This window comes from Buteo buteo, chromosome 2, assembly GCF_964188355.1.
Source record: "Buteo buteo chromosome 2, bButBut1.hap1.1, whole genome shotgun sequence".
In the NCBI taxonomy this organism is placed as follows: domain Eukaryota; kingdom Metazoa; phylum Chordata; class Aves; order Accipitriformes; family Accipitridae; genus Buteo; species Buteo buteo.
Genome location: NC_134172.1, coordinates 44,479,951 through 44,502,605, shown reverse-complemented (window position 1 = coordinate 44,502,605; position 22,655 = coordinate 44,479,951). Strand labels below are relative to the sequence as shown.

Below are 22,655 nucleotides of genomic sequence, written 5' to 3'. Positions count from 1 at the left end.
TGTGGTGTGCTGTTTCAATTTCTAGTGCCATTATATGTCATCTTGCTGTCTTTGATCTTTCCTTAATAGTGTGTTTGCTGTTTTACCATGTCTTTGGTGGTCAGTTAAAGCTACTTCCTGTTTTCACTGGGGTCTTGGGCTTTAGTTTCTGGTGTGGCTTTTGTTCAGTTGCTTGCTTTTTCATAGTAGCTAGATTTCAAAGCTCTGTCAAGTATTGTTCATACTGCCATAGTCTTTCCTTGGTTTGTTCTATCTCTTTTATACTATTTCTTGGTTTTTTTTCACAGCTGAATTTTGCACAGAATGGTGATTTTTGTTGTTACAATAACTTTAATGTTAGAATGAGAGAAAGCACATGCCACTGTAACAGACTAGAGTTCTTGGACTTTATGGAGACAGTATTAGAATAAGCACCAGAGTGATAAGTGGCCATGTCTCATTAGAGAAATGTTAATATTGGATTCTTAAGCATCTGCTCTCCTCTTTTTACCCTTTCCTATTTTGTGCAGCAGTAGATTCACTGTCTATTTCAAGGAATGACAGGCCAGCTATGGCTTAAGAATTACTGGAGGCAGCATGAGGTATGCTAGGCATCTGACTGAAAGACCAGCCACGTCAAGAATTGACTAACAAGTAGGAGGCTGAATGTTTGTAATACTCTTCTAGAATAATTGAAATAAAGAAAATAATTAGAATCAGAAATAGGATAGACATCTGGTTAAGAAAAGCAACAAAGGGGCATTGATGCCTTCTAAATGAACAAGAGGTTAATGTTTGAGTGATCTGCAAGCAGACCAGCCTATAGTCTTTCCTTTTATTTCCTCTCTTACCATAAGTGACCATATTTTCTGCTTGAGTTGCATCCCTAATCTTATCTGGTCTTATTTAAAACAGACATTATGAAAGATTCTGTTTTGAGTGAAAGAGGGGAGAGGTAAAAATAAATTATTTGCTGATACTTTATTAGCTTTTGTGGGCTTAATAATTTGGAGTTAAACTGCCTTTTATTATGTTACTCACATTGGCAGCTGATGTTTTCCATACCTAGAGTCCTCAGACTTCTTGGTTATGGCTGGTCATTGCTTACAGGAATGTCATAAGGAGGTTGAACTTAAATACCCCATGATTTCAGGCAGACGTATATATCTGGATTTGCTATCTATTCTGCTGAAGAAAGCTCTTTTCCTGGGTTACTGCTCAATGTCTGGGCCCTCCACTACTTGAGCTGCACAAGCAAGGGTCAATGATTTTGTGACTAAAGAGGTAGTACAGTGTTATCCAGGGATGTAGCAGTGAATTAGCTATAGGATCCCAACTGCAGTCAAGTAGTCTTGTATTTTTATAGACATCAAAGTGCCCAGTTATTAAATTGGGAGATGCAGGAGTGTGTTGTAAATGTAATTTGTGGTAGGTTTTGTTGATTGCTATTCACAGATTAACATGTACAGTATTATCTTTCTAATTCCTACCTCAAGAAGAGTTTATAAAGGCTTTAGTTTCTTCCTGAAAGGAATTTTAGAGAGAATTTAGAGAAGAAAATAGTGGAATTGAATGTTTTTTTTCATCACAGGTTCATGTGACAGTTCAGTTTAGGTCACTTGTCCTATTTTGCTTCTGGCCAATTTCTTAAGGGTGCCCATTACTGTGGTTAGGGAGTGAGCTGAATAGAATGAGGTGATATCTCAAACATCTTCCTTCCTTGTCTTTAGTCTTTGCACAGTTTCCCATGTAGCCTTAGTTTTCCAGCTGGTGTTTGTAAGTAAGCCATCAAGCAATAAATTCTTTGTTTAATATTAAAATATATAACAAGTTATGCCTAAATTATTATGTTATGACCATGTGCTCATATTTCATCTACTGACTTTCGTGAGGGTTTTTGCAGCCATCTGGATCAACAGACTTTATTTAGATTTGGGAATTTTAAATCCTATATAAAAGAAGACAATGAAGTTACCATCTTATTCAGGTAAAATCTTCACCTGTCTGCTTTTTTGTTTTTTGACATTTAGTCCATACTGAATGTGATTGCTAGACAGACAAGTAGTTATTAGTTAATTATCTTGTATATTAGGTTCCAGCAAATCCAAATACTTGCAAAGTCATCTGATTCATACCTTACTGTGAGAAACATTACTGTCAGAAACTAGTCTCTGTGTGGCTGGGATTCATCTTGCTTATATATAGTCATTAAAAAACTAGACATCTTATTCAATTCAAGAACCTAGATGGTTACTGAAAGTAACAGAAAAAATAGACACTTCAATAATGAATTTCATCCCATCTATCTTAAACAGCTATTTTAGGATTAGATGAATCAACCACTTGATGTGCCTTTCTCTCTCCATTTGCTACAGAGGGATCTGGAGCACTACCTTAGAATAAATCTGATTTATAGGAGTTTAAATTTAGGTGAAATTAACACCTTACATGAAATCAGTTATTAAAGATATAGCTTTGGTTTAGAGTTGTTGTAGAATTGGATTTGGTACTGCTTGTGGTCATCTTCCTGCAGATACTTATCTTTCCATGTCTCCCTTTCAATTTTGAATATTCATGCAATTTCTTGATAAGCTGGGTTAGTTGGACAAAGGCACTGAATTAAGTTCATTCTGAAAGGCACATAGCTCAATAAGCAAAATCCTGTACCATTTTTTAAGTGTTCAGATTTCTGTTCCATAGATAAAAGGAAAAAACTTTATTTTCTCAAGCTGTTTGTATAGTTACAGACTCAAGGCTAATTCCTCAAAGCATTTTATAGGAAATTGCAGTTATATTCACTGGAAAAGACCTCTGGTTGGAAGGAATCAATTATTAGAAGTATCTGTCAGATGCCTGTTATGAGTACCTTTTAGAATATGAATGTTTCAGTTTTTATGTATACGGATAGCACTTTGCCATAACTTACAGATACAATTTATCTACAGCGTTTCTGTTAAAACTGTCAGCTTGGCAATCTGCTAGATATTTTTGTATGAATAAGAACATCAGACGTGTGGACCATGCAGTGATGCTTGCCTTTAATAATATAAATGAAATATCACATTGGAGGGAAATTTTATTTTGTAAGTTTCAGAATCTGGCTTCCTCTTGTTGTTTTAGACTTCGTTCCACGATGTGTCTGAAGGAATAATAAGTGTAAATTAGAACTTCAATGTGTTTTTCTGTTTAAAGCCTCCCAGGGTCTCTGTATGTAATAGTGGAACACTAAACTACATATAACGCTACTGTGATTTGTCCTTATAATTTACTCAGAGATGCATATGATAATCTTGAAAATTTAGATACATAAAAAAGTTGAAACAGCTATGCACATTTTGAGCTTGATTAGATAACTGTATTTTCATTACAGTATGAAAGGTGATACTTCATGACATTCTTCAGTAATAGTAAGACAACTAAGGGAAGAAGCAGCTTGCTATAAACAACACCTTTTCTAATAGAGCCTGCAAGGATTTTTAAATTGTCCTTGAAACAAGTTTTTTAAAAAGTGAAGGCCTAGAAACATGTAGTAGTTTTACACACTGACTCCCAGCAAGTTTTTTTTCCAGATCAACAGATACAGCATAAAGACAAGAAGGCCAAATTCAAACTGAATTGTGTGGTATTTTCCCAATATGCCTACACAATGTATCCTGATGGGGGGAAAAAGCATTACAAGTAGATCCTTAACTTTTAAAAAGTTTATAGAAACCCTTCAGTTTGCATTAAATGCGCATAAAAACCCATGAAACTCCAATATTTGTGGTCTGCTTGTAAAGGATACTTAAATATTGATAACCTTGGCACTTGCATTATGTCGAGAGTTCTCCCAATTTTTGTTGCCAGCCTTAGTCAATAGTAGTGTGGACTGTAAGCACCCATGAATTGCTTTATTTCTGAAATGAAATATTCACAGAATACCATTCTGGCTGGAAAATTCTGGAGGCCCAAAATGTATCTTTGAGTAGTACTGTGTACATATGTATACACACATATATATATATGGACACACATAGACATGTACACACACACACATATGTAAAGATCAGTGAGAATGTTCATACTTGTAGAGTAGTTCAGTTTAGATAGGATAGGACAGATACTGTCATGCTTTTTTTAGTTTAATTCATTGTTCCATATTGTCAAATTAAGCATAGATTGGTTTATCCATCTAGCAACACTGTTTCTGGCATAACTATATTTGAACATAGTTGTCATGTTGATGTCTGCCATGCTTTCAAGTACATATGACCCTATACGTTATGAGAATTCTTGGCAGCTTTTTTGTTCTACCTGCTGCCATTGATACTTAAGCAGAAGACTTTGAAATTGCCCAGTGGTGTCCCAGCAAGTATGCAATTGCCATGTCTGGGAATTTTTGGAGCATGTTCTTTTCCATGTATTCAAACATGAGAACATTTAGATATGGATGTCTGTTGGGCAGCATACTCGGAGAACATCAGTGAAACGTATCCTTCAGTTTTAAAGATACTTTTAAAAAAGACACTTATGCAATGAGATTCAGAAAGAAGTTGTTTTCACTAGTGCTAAAGGTTCTTATGTGTAAAAGCAGTGAAAATATAAAGTTGCCACAAAAACAGAAGTCTGTTAGATAAATACATGAATATTCTAACTGCCAGAGATGTATGCTCTTGCAGAAAAAGTACAGAGTTCAAAGATGGGAGAACACATAGTAGTTGAATGTACCTTGCTGGTCTTCTACTTCTGAGTATGAGCACAGAAGTCCTCACAATAAAATTCTTCTGCTCTTTTCAGCAGCTTTTTATATAGGCTTTATGCTCAGAAGGAGGAACTGAGAAGAAATATGCTGAAGCTTTTTATACATTTTCTTGGTTTAGTTATTTTTTGATTGACTAAATTTTTCTTACTTAGCAAAGGTAAAAAAAAAGTTTCTGTTGAGCGTTATGAACTAAGAGTAAAACTGAAAGTTGTGTTTCAGTGGAAGCTGCTTTTATATTTATAAAGCTGGCCTCTTGACACTTATATTTACTATCTGTCTTCCCTAGAAAAAGCCTCCCAAATTTTTGCCAGTACCAGTTGTTTGTAGTGATATAATCTGTGTTGATGAAACGATTCAAGGAAAAAAAACCCAACAGTGGAAACCACCCCCCCCAAACCAGACATACCACTCCTGGGCCAATGCAAGCATTTGCATAAACATATGATAATGAACTAGATTAGAGAACTGACCTGGCTGAAAAATAATTTAGATTATTTTTCAGGTGCATCAGGTTTTTGGTCTGACACATAATGCTGCTGTAGAGGTACTTGTGCTGGCACAGCAGAGCAGAGAGTGGTGGTAAAAAGTGACTGGGAGCAGCAGGAGCAAACCAACATCTTGGCTTACAGTATTTTTCAAATTGTATATTTGAAACAGCCTAAACAACTTACCACATGTGAGGCTGTTTTGGCCTTCACAGTTTCATATGTGCTCCACGTTTTGCTGGAAAAAAAGTAGGGATGAGTGACTCTTTGCACGTGGGCATTAGGAAGAGGACCTTGTGCTTTGAACATGCTTCTGCCTTGAATATTTAATGATTTAGGTATGAAGAAGATTTTTGTTTGTTTGTTTTTGTTTAACAAAGCAATAGGTGTAAAGAACTAGAGTAAACTTTTTAAAAAATGTGATTTGGTTTGTATTAATATATGACATGGGTGAATTAGAAGTGAATTGCTGACAGTTTTTCATGTGTTCTCGAACACTGTCTTATTACACTGCTAGAGGCCATAAATTATTTTTCAAAGTTGATATATTTGGCATCTCTAAGCAATAATGTGTAATGTTAGCACACATAAAAGCCTAAAGGTTGTAAATTGAAAGAAATACAAATCAGTTGTTGAATGTTAACTGGATGTCTGTATCTTTATTTTCAAAACTGTAAAATAAAAAAACCCAAAGGGTGGGGTATAAAACATCTGCTTCTATTTTAGACAGAGAGACACCAAATATGTGCTGAAAGAAGGCAGTAAGTTAGTGTTTTCTCTCCATTGTTGATCAACAGCATTGTAGCTGAGAGCTACTCTGGTTTATTACTGGGATCTTGTTTTTACACATTTCTCAGTGCTCATTGACATTTCAGATTGAGACAGACTACCAACTTTACTGCTATTTGCAGTGAAAACTGTCCTTCCACATCAAACCAGGCTTTTTTTTTTTTTGTTTTAAGATTTTAGTAAAAACGTGAGGGAGGTATTATCATAGTCTGCTGTATCCTACAGTTATTAATGGCCTGTCACTGACCTCAGATTGGTTTTGCCTCTTATAGACTAAATTATATGAATGTAGCAGAGCTTTCTGGGCAGAGACAGGCAGTGCTTGGACTAGAAAATGAAACTGTTGAGATTACACTGATGAGAGAGCAATTATACACATGAAAGTTACCTCTCTTGGCTGACTTCACCCATTTAAAAATTATGTTCCCCACTTGGTGGCAAGAGGATTTATTACACCATAAAACTGCAACCTGAAGGTAGTAAATTTCTTCCCTACCCCCATACATTTAAAAAATGGTGGAAATGATGAATTTTTCTATAGGCATCAGCAGAGGTTTAGGATGTCTGAAAAGGTGTCTTTTGCGAAGAAGAAATTTTATATATATAATATTTTACAAAAAGATTTAACATAATTTGTAATGAGAAAAATGTATACAAGTTAGAAGACAATGTAATAAATTATTATAGAATTACTTGGCAATACATTTCAAAATAGAAAACTGTGAAGGCAAAATTTTTAACTAGTGATTGAAAATCCTGTTCCAGCTTCATCACTCAAGGGATAAACAGGATATCCCCAAAAGGCTTGTGCTGAATTCTTCTTGTAGGTGAGAAATTCAAATAGCTTTCAGCAGTGTTCATGAAGCTCTTTATTCAAACTGTCAGTTTTGTGGCTCTTGTTTCTTCTTTCATTGCTTTTAGTGGTAATTATGAAGCTATAATACTGAATGCATATCTGTAGCTTACAGCAAACTATCCAGAGAAAAATTGTGACAAGGGGCAACTGCTTTTCTATTTTTCTTTTTTTTCTCCTTTGGGATGGTGCTGATGATGAGCAGCTTCTTTTTTTTCCCTGTCTTTTTTTTCCCCTCTTTCTGTGATTCAGAGAACTGATTATAGAGTAGATCTGTGGTGTTTTGCACTGGCCTCACAAATTATCCTGCAGTAGTTTAGTGGTGCTCAAACACAAACATACCCTTGATTTTTCTCATTCTTTGGACTGAAATTGGTGGTCTTGGCCCTTTTCTGAGAAAATAGACATTCATGGAAACAGGATAGATTCTAACTTGATATAAGACAAATTTTTTTTCACCATTATAACAGTCAAATGTAGAACAGGCTGCCCAGAGAGGTTGTATAGTCTTCCACCTCTGAAGGTTTTCAAGACACTACTGGAAAAATCCCTGGTTAGCCTGGGCCAGAGAATGGCAGTCTCATTTTCATAGTGAATTGTGGCAGTTATAGGTGCAAAGATTGTGTAAATCCCTTCCTCTACTTTGCTTTGATGAGTTCTGCCAGCAACTCTAAAAAAGGCTATCCATTGCAAGAAAGTATTATTTTATAGGTATCTTAACAAAGATATTGGAATATCTGAAGCTAATAGAAGCTGCAGAGATTCTTTTAGTATTTGGGACCAAAAAAAAAAAAAAAAAAAGGTATATCAGTATATGGCAAACTTGTCTACCATCCCTCCTACTGTCCTATCTCCAACAGTGGCAATAAGTCAATATCCACAGCGAAGGAAGAATGGGATAAGCATATTTGATACTTTGCTAGCCTCCCAACCATTTTCAGCTTGGGTTGCTTCCTGAACTAGGTATGGTTTCTAGGCATGAGTGTTTGTATAACCACCACCAACTGCAGGAATCTCTGTCAAACTTTAAATAATTAATTGGAGGAATGATAAAGACTAAAAGCAATAACTCTGCCATTGTTAAAATCTTCTGCAGTGGTGTATGCTTCTTATTTATTTACTCTGCCATTCCAGCCATCACCTCTTCTAGGAGTTAGTCTTGAAGAATCACTCTTATTTTACTTAGTCCATAACTGTTTAGTTGAAGTCATGTCTCATTTGAAAATACTCCTCATACTGTAGGATGACATATACCAGCTTGTTCTTACACCTGTCAGAAGCACTTGGATTAACCAGTGAACACTGTACCAAGACAACTGATGAGTGGCTAACTGAAGTTCTGTGCAGCTTGGGAAATCTTTACTGAATGCGTCCCATGTAAAGGCAGCCTGATAGTATTGACAACAGTTCTTAGACGCTTTAGAAGCTCTAGAAAATTAATGCTGTTTTGAAAACATCATTCCCTCAGCTCCTCCTTTCCTCCCTCTCCAAATTCAGGACTTCTTCCTTCATTTTGGAATTTCTATCCACTAATAACTAATGTGAACATGAGCTAATCCAGTAAGGATAGTCATCTTTCATATAGGTATGTGATAGTACTAATGTAGCAGGTTCAGAGTGGCACAGTCTGTTTGTAAATCTCGGTTAAAAGTCTTCTTAAACAAAAACCATGACAAAATAACATTGGTGAGCAAAATTATAAATGAAAGCTCAATTGCAAAAATATCTCCAAGGCCACGTAGAGATGATTTGGTGAAGTGTGTTTGGTGTTTTACACGTAGCACAAATATTGACAAGATTTTATTTTCTTTTTTTAAATCCTAATTAAAAATGTGGGGTAGTATGGAAAGCTATCTTCTGTATTTAAAATAGCTGCTTAATTTTGCAAAAGTAGTTCAGAAGCAAAACCAGATAACTCTTTGGACTAAGCAATGGCTTAATCTAATTCAAGAGTAATTTTAAGGCTGTTGGCATAGAAGACTGTTATTAAATATAAAAGCAATGCTGATATGTTGAGCAAGAGTGAACTTTCTGAGGAACAGTTATAAAACTGTCTGTTCAAGGATGCTGAGAATTCTGTGGATATATTTCTGTGTCTTTCATTTAGAAGAATTTAGTCTTGCTTTTGCTATGGACATTCGTTTTGTGAAGGACTCTCCTATAGTTAGCATAATGCTGCTGAAGTAAGCTTTTCCAGCTTGAATATGTAATTTGGAAATGAGCAGTGATTTGTAAACCTAGAGTAAAACTGTAGTGATTATCTTGAATATGTTAGCTGCAAGAACTAAATGACCAATTATAAAACTATCTGCTGCCTCTTTTAATATCCAAGCCTGTGGATATGCAGCAGTACAATCAACCCTTGGAGCAATGGAAATGAAATTCTTTATCAGCTCTTAGAGTTTCTCCCTTTATGTATTTTATTTTGACACTGAATGCATTTTATAATGTGGACATCTGTTTGCTAAAAATTTAATTAGTGCCACTGTCCTATTTCAGCCAACCTAAAAATTAAAGGAAGAATCCTGCCTTTACAAAGAAACCCAAAAAATGTCATACCAATGCTACACCCTTAAATTAATTTTCAGTGTTTGTGGCTAAGACCGATTTTGTAGGGGTTTTATGGAATAAAATTCAGAGTCTGGTTCTACTCATTCTTTCTGGTCTTGACCAGACAGTGACAGTTTATACACAGTTGTCAACTGGATTAGACAAACCTTATGTACTCCCACCATGCTCCTCTTTGTGGGTAGTGGTGTAGAGGAACAGAACTGGGTACTTTCTCTGCTTGGCATCCCTCAACAGCGCAGATCCAAAAGATGCAGAACTGCAGAACTGTTTTGCTAGTCAACAAGTACTGTAGCCACCCACATTTCTAACCAGCAGATGGTGAGGCAAGCCTGTAGAACATGGTGAGGGATTTCACTGCATCTCTTAAAAGTAAATAGATAATATTTGAAAATTCTATTTAAAAATCTAAATTACAGAATTACTTAGCCATGAAAGCAGAGCATCATATAAGAGTGGCATTTTGTATTCTCTGGAAAACCTTCATGGTCACCTTAGCTAAATACTACTTCAGAAATTTAAAGTACTTCTTAAGCATGAGACAGTATTTATTTAAGGTATTGGTCATCCTAATGCTCTAAATATCAGAGACTTCTGACTAAAGACATTTGTTCTGGAAGAAAAAATCAAGTAGTACTCAGCTGCAAGTCCTCCTCTTGATTTAAAAAAAAAAAAAAAGAAAAGGGATTAGGTATGCATTTAGAACAAGAAGTCTTTCTGCATGAATAAGCAGACCAAATGATTTCATTAACTTGAGCTATTATGCATTTGTGTCAAACCATGCTAAAACTACAACTCTGTCAGCACTGTATTCTTTCCATGTTTTCCAAATTGTAGTAGTAACACACACATTTTTTTCCTGGTCACCAGTCCAATGGACTGCTGTTTGCTCTGGACACCAGGCTAGGTTCTTTCCTGCTGTTCACGAATACAAGATTCTGCAGGTCAGGTCATGGTTCCTTCTGTTTCTCTCTCGATTTATATTCAGCTTGTTCTTTCTGTGACTGCTGTGTGACTTTTTGCATAGTTACATAGATATGGCCTGAATAATCTCAGTTTGGGATTTTAATATTTATTTTAATAATAATTTATTAAAATTTATTAATCTTATTTTAATAATTTACAACTGTCTCTTTATACATTAAAATTACCACTAGAATGAAAAATTCAAGTCAGATTCATTTTTCTGAGTAGGAGCATGCTTGGAACTTTACTAAGACAGGGGCTTTGCCTTACTGAGCTCACCATCTATACGATAAGTTGCAATACCAATGTTTGCTCTAACAGACACACTTAATACATAAAAATGAAATTTCCTCAGAGTCCTCTAATGAGTTAGTGTCACAGCCAGGAATAAAGACAGTCTGATTACAGAAATGATATTCTGTTCTAACACCATGTTCAACATCCTGTATTCCCCTCTGTGGTTGTATAATAGCAGGAGTAAAATTCAAGGAAAACTGCTAATTAGGTTTCACCCAGGAATCTGTATCTTGCTTGATCAATTTTATCAGAAATGTGTGACCTGTCAGTCTCTCTCACTTCCCCATACTGTGACTGACCTCTGTTCTGACTTTGTTCTGTTAAGATCACTTAAACTATTATGCTGTAGAGAAATTATCTAAGGGACCTCATCTCATGTATTTTAAAAATCTGTTTTCTGCACTTTGTACATATCAGCAGCACACCATCTAGCAATATACAGACTGCATCATTAATTGAGTTTACACAGTACCTCTCAGCTCCAAAATAAGGCACTTTACCAAATATACCAGTAGTATAATCATGAAGTTGATACAGTAGTTCCAAATTCTAAGCTGAAAGGAAAACAAGTAGGTTTTCAAGTTGATTTTACGCATAAAAGGAGTCAAGTATTTTTTATATCTCTGAATAATTACAGAGAGAAGATGCTAAGTGAAAAAAGCCCACATTATGTGATATGACCTTTACTTACTGCTAAGACTTGAACTCCAGCATCAGAATATCCCTACTAATATAAATTATTATCATTCAGGCTTATGAAAAGTGCTGAGGAAATTAAGAGAAGGAATTGGAGTCTGCTTTGTACCGAGTCAAAACTGAAATTAGTGCCTTCTTCCTTTTGCTTTAAATGGATCTTTACAATGGATTTTTTTTTTAATTGTCTTTCAGCTGGCTGTTGAGTGTCCACATGGCACCCTCACAGGGAATGCATTAGTTTTAAGAGGATGAAAATGATATAATGAGTAAAGTTTATTTACTCACATTAATAGCAAAATCATATCCGTTAGCATTCTAAATACAGGAATCCTATTCAAATCTTTCTGATATCTGAATTACAAGAGGATATGATATATATATCTGTTCTCTAGTCCATTTTATTGAAATGCCATCATTGTAAACAAGTTCTGAATGCTGTAGTTCATTTGTATCCATTAAGTCCAAAGACATTATAACATGAAATGAGTGGAAAGGACAAGTGAACAAAATAGAAACCACTAGTGTTGTGAGAAGTACTGCAGTAGAAGTGGAAAAGCTATTAATTATACTTCCACTTAAAGAATTTGGCTGATAAAGGAAATAAATGCAACCTTTTGAACATGATTGTATATGCTCTCAAAGTATGTTGTAGTGACTACCTAAATATTGGGTGTTTTAAAAAAAAATAAGCCTACTTCTAGGTGAATTAATTAAGCACTTGTGGGTTGCATTGCTTTTTACATAGCCCTGAAGTTGTAAAGAGTGAGCCGTATGGAGAGAAGGCTGATGTCTGGGCTGCAGGATGCATTCTTTATCAGATGGCAACTCTGAACCCACCGTTTTACAGCACCAATATGCTCTCCTTGGCAACTAAGGTATTTGGATTTGCCAGATCAACCTACCAATTATTTCTACATGTGTTCACTAGACACGTAAGAATTTATGTTTAAGGTTATAGAACCATAAACTGCTCTCTGGTCTGATGTGTGAATGAGCACAAGTGTTTATCATTGTATGAATTGCTATCTTGCCATTCTAACTGCAAAAATTACTTGTAAATGTTAGTATATTATTACCTCTCAGACTAGCATATTTTTATCATTGCATTTGGTGATAGGAGCTTTAGATAGATAAAATTTCTTGATGTACTATAATACTGGATTTTCTATAGCATTGTGTATTACACCTTAGGATGTGATCATAAATAAAAATAAATCAATGTGGTTTTTTTTTTTTAATGTTTCCCTTATTCAGATATTGTAGCCCTTTGATCTACAGTGAGCACGTACATTAATGTAGATACCTGATTAGAAGTTACATCCTGTGTTAGAAGATGTGTTCTAAGTTGTTTTGCAAGTTAGAGCTGATGATGTAATGCCCATCAGGTTGTTTCAAGGAACAGTACTTATCATATGGGATCTTCAAATAAATAACGGAATATTTTTCTTCAATTACCTGTTATTTTGCAGATAGTAGGGGCTGTGTATGAACCTGTGCCAGAAGGACTGTACTCTGAAAAACTGTCATTTATCATTAAGAGGTAATTACTTGATCTAGTTTTATTTCAACATCCTGCTGAAAAGATCTTTTGTTTTGTATGTTTCCAGCAGTGGTGACAGTTTGCTGACTTTAGCAACTACTAGTATTTGTCTCTGAATATGAAATATATTCTGATTTAAAGAAAAACAGGGGTATCTCCTTACCCTGCTAATAACATATGCAATATAGTTGCATACACGCAACTGGAAAACTTATGTCAGTATAGTCAGCACATTTACCTAGCCAGTGTAGACTTTATATGCAGTACTAAAGTTTAACAATACCAGTGCTGTAGTTAATTCCCTGCGCATCAATTTTTCCCCCATGAAAATACAGCATTTTGAGTCATTTTCAAGTGCAGTTTATGGTCAAGGAAGTAACCGTGTTGCAATATGTTATTTATAGATCACTGTATGATCACATTCATAGTTTTGTGTGTTTATTTGACTGATAGAAATATGTTTCCCACTACCTTGTAATCCTGTTAGCAGGATAGCAGGGATAACAAAGCACAGATAATGCAGTAATGGAGGAAAAGATGAGCCTGTATTTGTTCCACTCACTCATCCCGTATTTCTCTTAACTATGGTTACATTTTCCTGATGATAATGTGATGTGTATATAGAGAATATATTCATATAGAGAATGAATTGGTGCACTTCTATGAGATTTAGCTCTCTGGATTTTTCCATTTTAGAAAAATTCCACTTAGCACAAAAATGCTTTTTCTTTCTCACTCAGATGTTGAATTCCATCTCTAAAAAGCACTTTACTGTACAAAGACTGTAACATAGTTATACTATGTTTTATTGTACAAAAAGGTTTCAGTTAAAGACCTTGAGGATGAAGGACAACAATGGAGGGGAGCCAATAGAACTAGCATTTATGTTTAAGAGGTCCTGAAATGAATTTTAATATTTTAAATACTTACAGATATCTGTAGTTAGTTAGAATAACTGGCTTTATTAATTCATTGCTTGCTATTTAAGAATAATATAGTAATCTCAAATGCATCCAGAAAATATCTTCCAGTCACATAATACCAGTATTGATATGTATTGCATTCTCTTACAAATTTTAAACACATCTTTATTTAAGTCACTGACAAAGTTATGTGAGTATCTGGCCCTCTGTCTTTTCCTTCTTTTCATTCCTGATAATAATGAGAAACTCTGTAATAGGAAGTTTTTGAGGGTTTTTCCAAGGCCAGCTATTGAGTTATTTATGATTGTAGATATTGTGGCTGTTCACTGAAAACTGAAAATACAGATTCACTGAAAGTCCCATATCATCATGAGACTGGCTGCTATGGAGGCTAACTGGTTTAAATAGATGATTAAATATGTATTTGTATAAAAATAATAAAATTAAGTGTTCCTATAATGTAAGAATTTTTCCACTTATTTAATAGGAGTGGGAAGCATAATTTTTTTTTTTAAATGGTGATTCTCTTATTATGGGTTAATCCTTAAATTAAATATTATGTTTGGGTTTTGGCTTATGCTTTGTGAGATACTTAGAAAGAATAAAGAATGTTAAAGAAAAGCAGTAATAAAGAGATTTTACTTATAGATGAGGAAACATTAACAGAAATGAACAAGTTCTTTCCAAATAACTGAAGCACAACACATACTCAAAGATGAACGTTATAAATAAAAAAAAAAAATTATTGATAATGATTAGAAAAAACATAGAAAACTTCATGTTGCAACAGTAGATTTGCATTTAGTGTTATCATTATTATTCTTCATTATTGTTATTACTAAAATACAGTTTTATTGGATTAAGCTACTAAAGAAAGTTCTGGAATCATAACCATCAAAGTCTTTCAGAGTTGAACATCAATCTACTCAGTGTTTAGTCATAGATAAATAATTTATTTTTAGATGCATGAGAAATGGATTAAGGATTTATCAGAAATCTTTTATAGCTCACATTGTTGTTGAACATTTTGACAAATTTCAGTGGATTAAAATAAAAAATTAAAAAGAAAAAGTCAAATGAAACATTTCTTTAGAGTGAAAAACTTGCATCTCTTTAAAGGAAATATAAAATTTTAAGTAAAAGAGATTAACAAATTTATGAAAATTAATGAGATGAATCAACAGATTTGAGCAAATTTAAACAAAAAAGATTAAAATCAAGAAGTTCAATACTGTAGAACATTTTCAAAACTGCAACTTTACATGGCAGTTTTATTTATTTAGAAAGTACTGGTTTAGAAATAATAAAATCATTCTGTGACACTTTCTTTAAAGAAGGGTGTTGGGTTAAGTGTAACTGTATGCTAGCTGGTCAATAGTACTTTGCAGGGAAATCACAGTAAATTATCGGGTTCACTGGAGTTAACAGATTTAAGACAGTTTATGCAGAACTGTCCCTATCAGCCTTCATGTCCTACACTACATACAAAATATTCTGGGGATCTAAAAAGACCTACTAGTATATTATTACTGTTACTAAACAGCTACCTAGGGTGCCTGAAACAAGAAGCATAGAACTGTAAAATAATTTAGGTTGGAAGGGACCCCTGGAGGTCATCAGGTCCATCTGCCCAAAGCAGATACAATTAGATCTGCTCGCTCACTGCTCAGGGTCTTGTCTAACTGAGTTCTGAATATCTTGAAGGATGGAGATCCCACAACTTCTCTGGGCCCTCTTCAGTGCTTGTCTGTCTTTGTGATTAAAAGTAATAGTAGTAGTAATCCTTATATGTAATCAGACTTCCCTGTGGTCTAACTTGTGTTTATTGCCTCTTGCTCTATCTCTGTGCACCTCTGAGAAGGGTCTGGCTCTATCTTTTCTATACCCTCCCATTATGTAGACAGCAATCAGATCTCTGTATAGGTGGCCCAGGTCCCTCTGACAGCAGCCCTGCCCCATGTATCAACTGATCCCTGCAATTTGATGTTCACAAACCTTTTGAGAATGCACTCCATCCCATCATCTAGGTCATTAATAAAGATGTTAAACAGTACTGATCAATCCCTGGAGGATGCTACTTCCAGCCACCAGCTGGACTTTGTACTGCTGCTGAGATATCTTTAAGCCAGGAAGTTCAGCCAATTATCTACCTGCCTTATAATCCTGTGGATACTGTGGGATATTGTGGCAAAGGCCTTGCTAAAATAAAGCTACCCACAGCATATACTGCTCTCCCCTTGTCCACAGAGCCAGTAATGTCATCATAGAGAGCAGTCAGGCTAGTCAGGTATGACTACTGTTTGGTAAACCCATTCTGGCTGTTCCCAGTTGCCTTCTTGTCCTTTGTGTGCTTGGAAATTACTTCCAGGGGAATTTGCTCTATTATTTTCCCAGGGACTGAGGTGAAGCTGACTGGCTAGTAGCTTCCTGGATCTTCCCTCTTGCTATTCTTGGATATGTGTGTGATATTCAACTTTATCCAGGCTACAGGAGCCTCCCTCTGATCCTTTCACATGTAATGGATAGTAGCATTGACCAGTTACATCAGCACCCTCAGGCTCATCTCATCTGGTCCCATGGGCTTGTGCATGTCCAATTGGATTAAATGCTTTCTCACTATATTTTTCTACTGTGTGGTAATGCTTCATGCTCATGGATTCCACAGGTAGGCTCAGAAATCTGGACCACTTAAGGCTAAAGTTTCCCAATGGAAATGGAAGCAAAAAAGGGATTGAGTGCCCCGGCCTTTTCCATGTCCTTTGTCACTAGGTTGCACAGTGGGTCCACGTTTTCCTTAGCCTTTCTTCTGTTGTCAATGTACTTGTAGAAGGCCTTTCTTCTGCCTTTCACGTTCATTGCTCGTTTCAACTCCAGGTGAGCTTTGGCTTTCCTAACTCCACCCTTTGGGCAATATCTGTATAGTCTTCCTGTATAGCCCACCCCTGCTTCCTACATGCAGGAATGGGCTGTTCTTGTGCTTTGAGGTGTCCCTGAAGATTAGCTAGCTCTTCCAAGCTTTTCCTTTACCTTCTAGAGCAGTCTTCCATGAGGTTCTACCAGGAATATCGCTGAACAGGCTGACTTCTGCTCTCCTGAAGTCCTGTGTTGTAATCATACACTCTTTCTCACTTCTCTCAGGATTTTGAACTCCACAGTTTGATGGTTGCTGTAGCTGAGGCTGCCCTTGATCTTTGCATCCCTGTCTGGTTCTTCCTTGTTTGTAAGCAACAGGTCTAACAGAGTGCCTTTGCTACTTAGCTTCCGAATCAGCTGCATCAAGAAATTGTCATTAACAGATTCCAGAAATCTCCTGATTGCTGCACTCAGCCATATTACCCTATCAGCAGATATCAGAGTGGTTAATAGGCCCCAATGAGTATGAGTGGCTGCAACCATGAAGCTTCCTTCATCTGTCCAACAAAGTCTTCATTGACTTCCTCTTTGGTTTTGGGTGGTTTATAGCATGCATCTGCCACAGTGTCACCCATGTTGGTCTCTTCCTTTGATCCTTACCCATAAGCTCTTGACTACACGCAGCCAGGTCTTGGAGGGTAGGTTGCATCCTGCTTGAGCCTTTCCCCCCTCACTGGAACAGTTGAGGAGAACACTACCTCAGCCTCCTGCCCTTCACAATTGACCCCAGTTCTCTGTAGTCATTTTCGGTATGTTCGGGGTTGGCCGTGGTAGTGTCATTCATGCCCATATGAATGAGCAGCAGGGCATAATAGTCTAAGGGCCAGATGAGTCTTGGTAGTATCTCTGCAATGTCCTGAATCCAAGCTCCTCACAAGCAACAGGCTTCACAATCATCAAATCAGATCAAGTAGATGGATGCCTCTGTTCCCTCGGTCTCAGCTGACTGTCAGTTGCTACTGCTTATTTGTGATATGAACACTTGATTCAGACTCACCTGGCTCTGATGTGTCCTCTCTTAGGTCTTGTTCTTCCTCACCTGTTCCTAGGTCACTACACCTGTTGTCTAATTGTATATGTGTAGTTGGAGGAAAATACTTCCTTCTGTTGGCAGAATTCACAAGTCTCCAGCCTACCTCCTCCTGGGAGCCTCTGTCTACTGGTCCTTTGAGGGTAATCTCTAGATTTTCCTCCTTCTTTGTGTTGTTTGGGGGTCTCCTCTCTGTGAAGATCTTGTCATTCTCCTATAAATCCTCCTGACAGCACACTCATCTCCTTCACAGCTGCTTTGTCCAGTGGTGCAGCATATTGACCAGAGCACAGTCCCCACAAGGGAGGCCAATGTCTCCCCCAGCCGAAGGAGGAGGTACCAGGCACTCCCTAGTGTGTCTGGCAGTGCACAGCAGCAGCCCCCTTGTCATGGTTTAACCCCAGCCAGCAACTAAGCACCACGCAGCTGATTACTCACTTCCCCAACACCCAGTGGGATGGGGGAGAGAATTGGAAGGAAAAAGGTAAAACTCATGGGTTGAGATAAGAACAGTAATAGAACAGAAAGGAAGAAACTAATAATGATAATAATAACAAAATGACAATAATAATAAAAGGATTGGAATGTACAAAGCAAGTGATGCACAATGCAATTGCTCACCACTTGCCAAGCGATGCCCAGTTAGTTCCCAAGCAATGATCCCCCCTCCAGCCCCACTCCCCCCAGTTTATATACTGGGCATGATGTCACATGGTATGGAATATTCCTTTGGCCAGTTTGGGTCAGCTGCCCTGGCTGCATCCCCTCCCAACTTGTTGTGCCCCTCCAGCCTTCTTGCTGGCTGGGCATGAGAAGCTGAAAAATCCTTGACTTAGTCTAAACACTCCTTAGCAACAACTGAAAACATCAGTGTGTTATCAGCATTCTTCTCATACTGAACCCAAAACATAATACTATACCAGCTACTAGGAAGAAAATTAACTCTATCCCAGCCGAAACCTGGACACACCTCCATAGCAGTTCTATCTGGGTTGGTGCCAAGGACAATTGTTCCAGCTGATGCCAGAGACTGTGCTCTGTGGTGTGTCAACACCGAGGCTGCCCAGTGTTAAACTGTCCCACGCAGGGTTGAGCAGAGTGCTGGCCAGCATGACTTGATAAATATCAGTGGAGGAATGCAGTGGTAGTAAACAGGTTTTTAGAAAGAAGTAATTAACTTTCATTAGAGAATGTTCTTTTTGTAGATGCTTGACTCCTGATGCAGAGGCACGTCCAGACATAGTGGAGGTCAGCTCACTGCTCTCTGATGTGATGATGAAATACCTGGATGTTTTATCTACCTCTCATCTCATGTTGGAGAAGAAACTGGATCGGGAAAGGAGACGAACCCAGAGGTACTTCATGGAGGCTAATCGAAATGCAGTAACCTATCACCATCAGCTTTCTGTTTTGTCACAAGTAAGTACACATATTAGGCTTTATTTTTTTCTTATTGTTTGCCATATCTGAGAAAATAAGCTACAACAAAGCAGAAAATAAATCAAAATGAAAATGGAACCTACATAAATATAGTTTTTAATTACAGACTGCTAAAAAAAGAACAGTGATGCTGATAAGGTGTTTATCAGTAAAACTAATGCTTTCTTACTGTGTGATGCAGTTCTGCAGAAATATTTCTTAAAATTCTTTCATTTGCTTCAGGCTGTGTTTTAAGCACTCTTCATGAAGGACATCAGTATTTTATATAATGAACCAAACTTGTATATTATCTCAGAGAATTTACTTTAAAAAAACCCAAGGTGGTAAAAGCTCACTGAGAAAATCATTTTTATGGTAATTGTGAAGCAAAGTTAGAATTTACACAGCTGCTTTTGTCTGTTCAGCTATTGTATCTCTCTTAGATATCTTTTATCAGGGCTCAGTAGTTTGCACTGAAGAACTTCTGTGTAGGAAAATGATTTTCAGGAACACCTGGTCCTAAACTCATGGATGTTGGTTTGGTTTTTTTTTTTTTTCTTTAATATGTTCTTTATCTTCACCTTCCTGGCCAAACGTAAGACTTGTAGAAATTGTTAATCATTTTCTTTCAGTAGATTTTTAGCCTATCACTCCAAGATGATTATTTGTATTATACCTTTTTTTTTTCAATAAAAAGTATGCCAAAAGCTTCCAGAAAAACCTTAACAAACCACTGTAATTTGAAAGGTAAGAGGTACTGAGGTAAAAGAAAGATATAGAGTAGGATTTATAACTTAAAACAGTATAAGCAATTATTTTCCATTGGTTTTTGAATTTTCTTACCCTACACATTTGGAAGCTTGTTGTATGTCATTATATCTTGATATAGTTGTTTTGTCGCATAACTGTGATGAAACTTGAAAGAAAATGTGCTATGTATGGAAAGCTGCTTGATTTGGGATTTCAATGCAGTTATGCTGTCTTTGAGAGAAGATTGCCCTATCCAGACACTTGTAAGATAGGCTAGAACTAATAGTTTTACATTGAAGTCAGACTACTTCTGTTTTGTATAAATACTTGGAAAATAACACCTATCTACAAAATGAGAAGGAAAATGCCTCTCTGTTTTGGGGGTTAATGGCTAATCTTCTCAAGGAAGGAATACTGTAATTCTAGTTCCACTCCAATGGATATTTTATAATGTATATTAAAAGAAACAGGTACAACAAGAAGATCTGACAGATCCAGAACACTGCAGAAGCTAAGGGGAGTATGGCTCAGTAATGAGAAGTGGGAGACCTAATTGGGTGTCCTTGCTGTAAAAAAGATAGAATAAATCAGGCTAGGATCCTTCAAAATTTCAGAGGAGTGCTACAGGGCTTAGAAACAGAAGGACTGATGTTTCTTTGTTCCCAGTATTATAGGAAAATTGTATGAACTTGGAGGATTTCTAATAAAGAGAATAATTATTCCTGAAAAGTTTGACTTTGGAAAAAAAGACAATATTCTAACTAAAAGTACTAGGAAGAATTTCAAGCAACTGTTCCTGAAATAAAAACTCTGTGAGGTACGGACAACCTAATTCATCTTAGTAAAGGCCCTGGTGATTCCACAGCCAAGTAATTTGTCATTTTTCTGTGGTGTTGGAGAATTCAGTATTTCTGCCACGTAGTTCAACATTTTGTTGAAGCCAGCTTTCTTATACTTTGTTTTCTCTCTACTAAAATGTACTTATAGCCTCCTTTTTCATCCCAGTTGTGTCATATTGTGAATGTTTCTGAAATAAAGAGTGTACTCTCTGTCCTGGTTTATGGAACTAAACAACAGAGATCTTTTGGAACCAGAGTGGAATCTGTTTTATAAGTAGTTTAAGACCAGTATGGAGGCTGATTAAGTAGGCAACTGAAAGGCAGGTCAGTAGATGATGTTGGAGATGTGTAGTACATTGTCTGGCAAGTATAGCATAAAATCCGTGCTTGAAAATAATCCTAATAAAGACAATCATTATCAGCTCCCCACATAAATTCTTATCTTTCCTTGTTTTCCATTGAAATTGTTGTTTATGAAAGAACACAAGCAGAGGTAGGGATGAAAAGTGTTTGATAAATTTATTGTGTTCAGTTCTGAAAGTCGAAGGTTGCTGATGTAACACGGGGTATAGAGGACCCAAACAAGTAATCATAGTAATTATCTCTCACATAGTACCTTTCATTTCAAGGTGGTCAATATTATATTTTTATGCTCTGGGTAGGAAAGGGTAGAGAGGAAAAAGGTAGTTTGTGTAAGGTCACCAAACAGACCAGTGGCAAAGTTGAGTTTTCTGTGTTCCAAGCTAAATCTGAGTCTCAAAACAGTAGTTGATTTAACTAATAATGAAAGTATCTTTCTAATATTTTCCTTTAAAGAGATGAGAAGGTAGCCAAATAATAATTTGATTGCTTTTTTGAGGTGTGTAGATTTGAAAAACTTAGACATTATTTTGGCTGTTTGCAAAAAGCTGAAAATAAGTCACTTTTATTACTTTGGAAATATGTGTTTGATTACATGGGCATCATCCATTATTGTTTAATTTACTGCATGTATCTTGAAGTGTTTTTAACTTAGAAATAATGCTTAGAAGCCCTTGATAAGCTAGTGTATTCACATACTGTTTGACATATAAATAGAATAACATTTTTCTCATTGCCAGATTTTTAAATGTAAAATATCAATATACCTAAACCAATATAGAATGATGAAAATTGAGATCTGTCCTATATTTTCAATGTGGGAGAGAAAACTGTAAGCTTTATAGTCAGAGTCTGTCAGCTAAAAATATATACAAAAATGTGAGCCATTTGTACCTCCTGCTACTCTCAGAGAATATACTAAAAATGGGCAGACATGATAGGCTACCTGGCTGATCAGAATAACTTCCTTTTCTCAATTTCTGAAGTTCTGATCTGTGCATATGGCACACATATTCTATCACATTCTTTCCCTATAGCAGTTTTTTGTAATACTGTGTTCTTTGAGAATTTAAGCTTATTTTTTGTATTAATAATGCCACTAGAATACACATTTTATTTTTAAATCCATATATGCAAATCTATGTATTCAAATGAAGTTCCCAATTTTGCAGAGTAACGAGAGACTAGGATGCTTAGATAATGGAAAAGTAGGTACAACTTTTGGTTCTGAGTGCAGTGCGATCTATGGAGTGGCTCCACATCCAGTGTTTGTCAGGGCTAACAGGGTGTCAGAAGTCATTAACAGTGCTTGGTCTGAGCTGGTCCATTTAGGTCACAATTAGCTGAGTATTTTGTCCTAATGTTCAAATGTACAAGAAAGCTTATTAGCAAGGTCATGCTCTGCATTTCTTTGTTTTCACATTTGAACTGGCAAGTCTTCCCCTAACCCAGCATGCTGAAGAGCATGGCATATAGACTTAAGGTGAGTCATCTTCCATCTAGATAA

The 22,655-nt window shown here is 36.3% G+C and overlaps 1 protein-coding gene across 1 annotated transcript in view; it reads left to right on the top strand.

The window, feature by feature from the left end:
• The window catches only part of NEK10 (NIMA related kinase 10), a 112,647-nt gene that overhangs the window by 43,678 nt on the left and 46,314 nt on the right, over positions 1-22,655 (top strand). Inside the window, exons 23-25 of the mRNA XM_075052718.1 lie at positions 12,120-12,249; positions 12,844-12,914; positions 18,986-19,199. Of these exons, the coding sequence (XP_074908819.1) occupies positions 12,120-12,249; positions 12,844-12,914; positions 18,986-19,199 (415 nt within the window). The remainder of the gene's footprint in view (positions 1-12,119; positions 12,250-12,843; positions 12,915-18,985; positions 19,200-22,655) is intronic.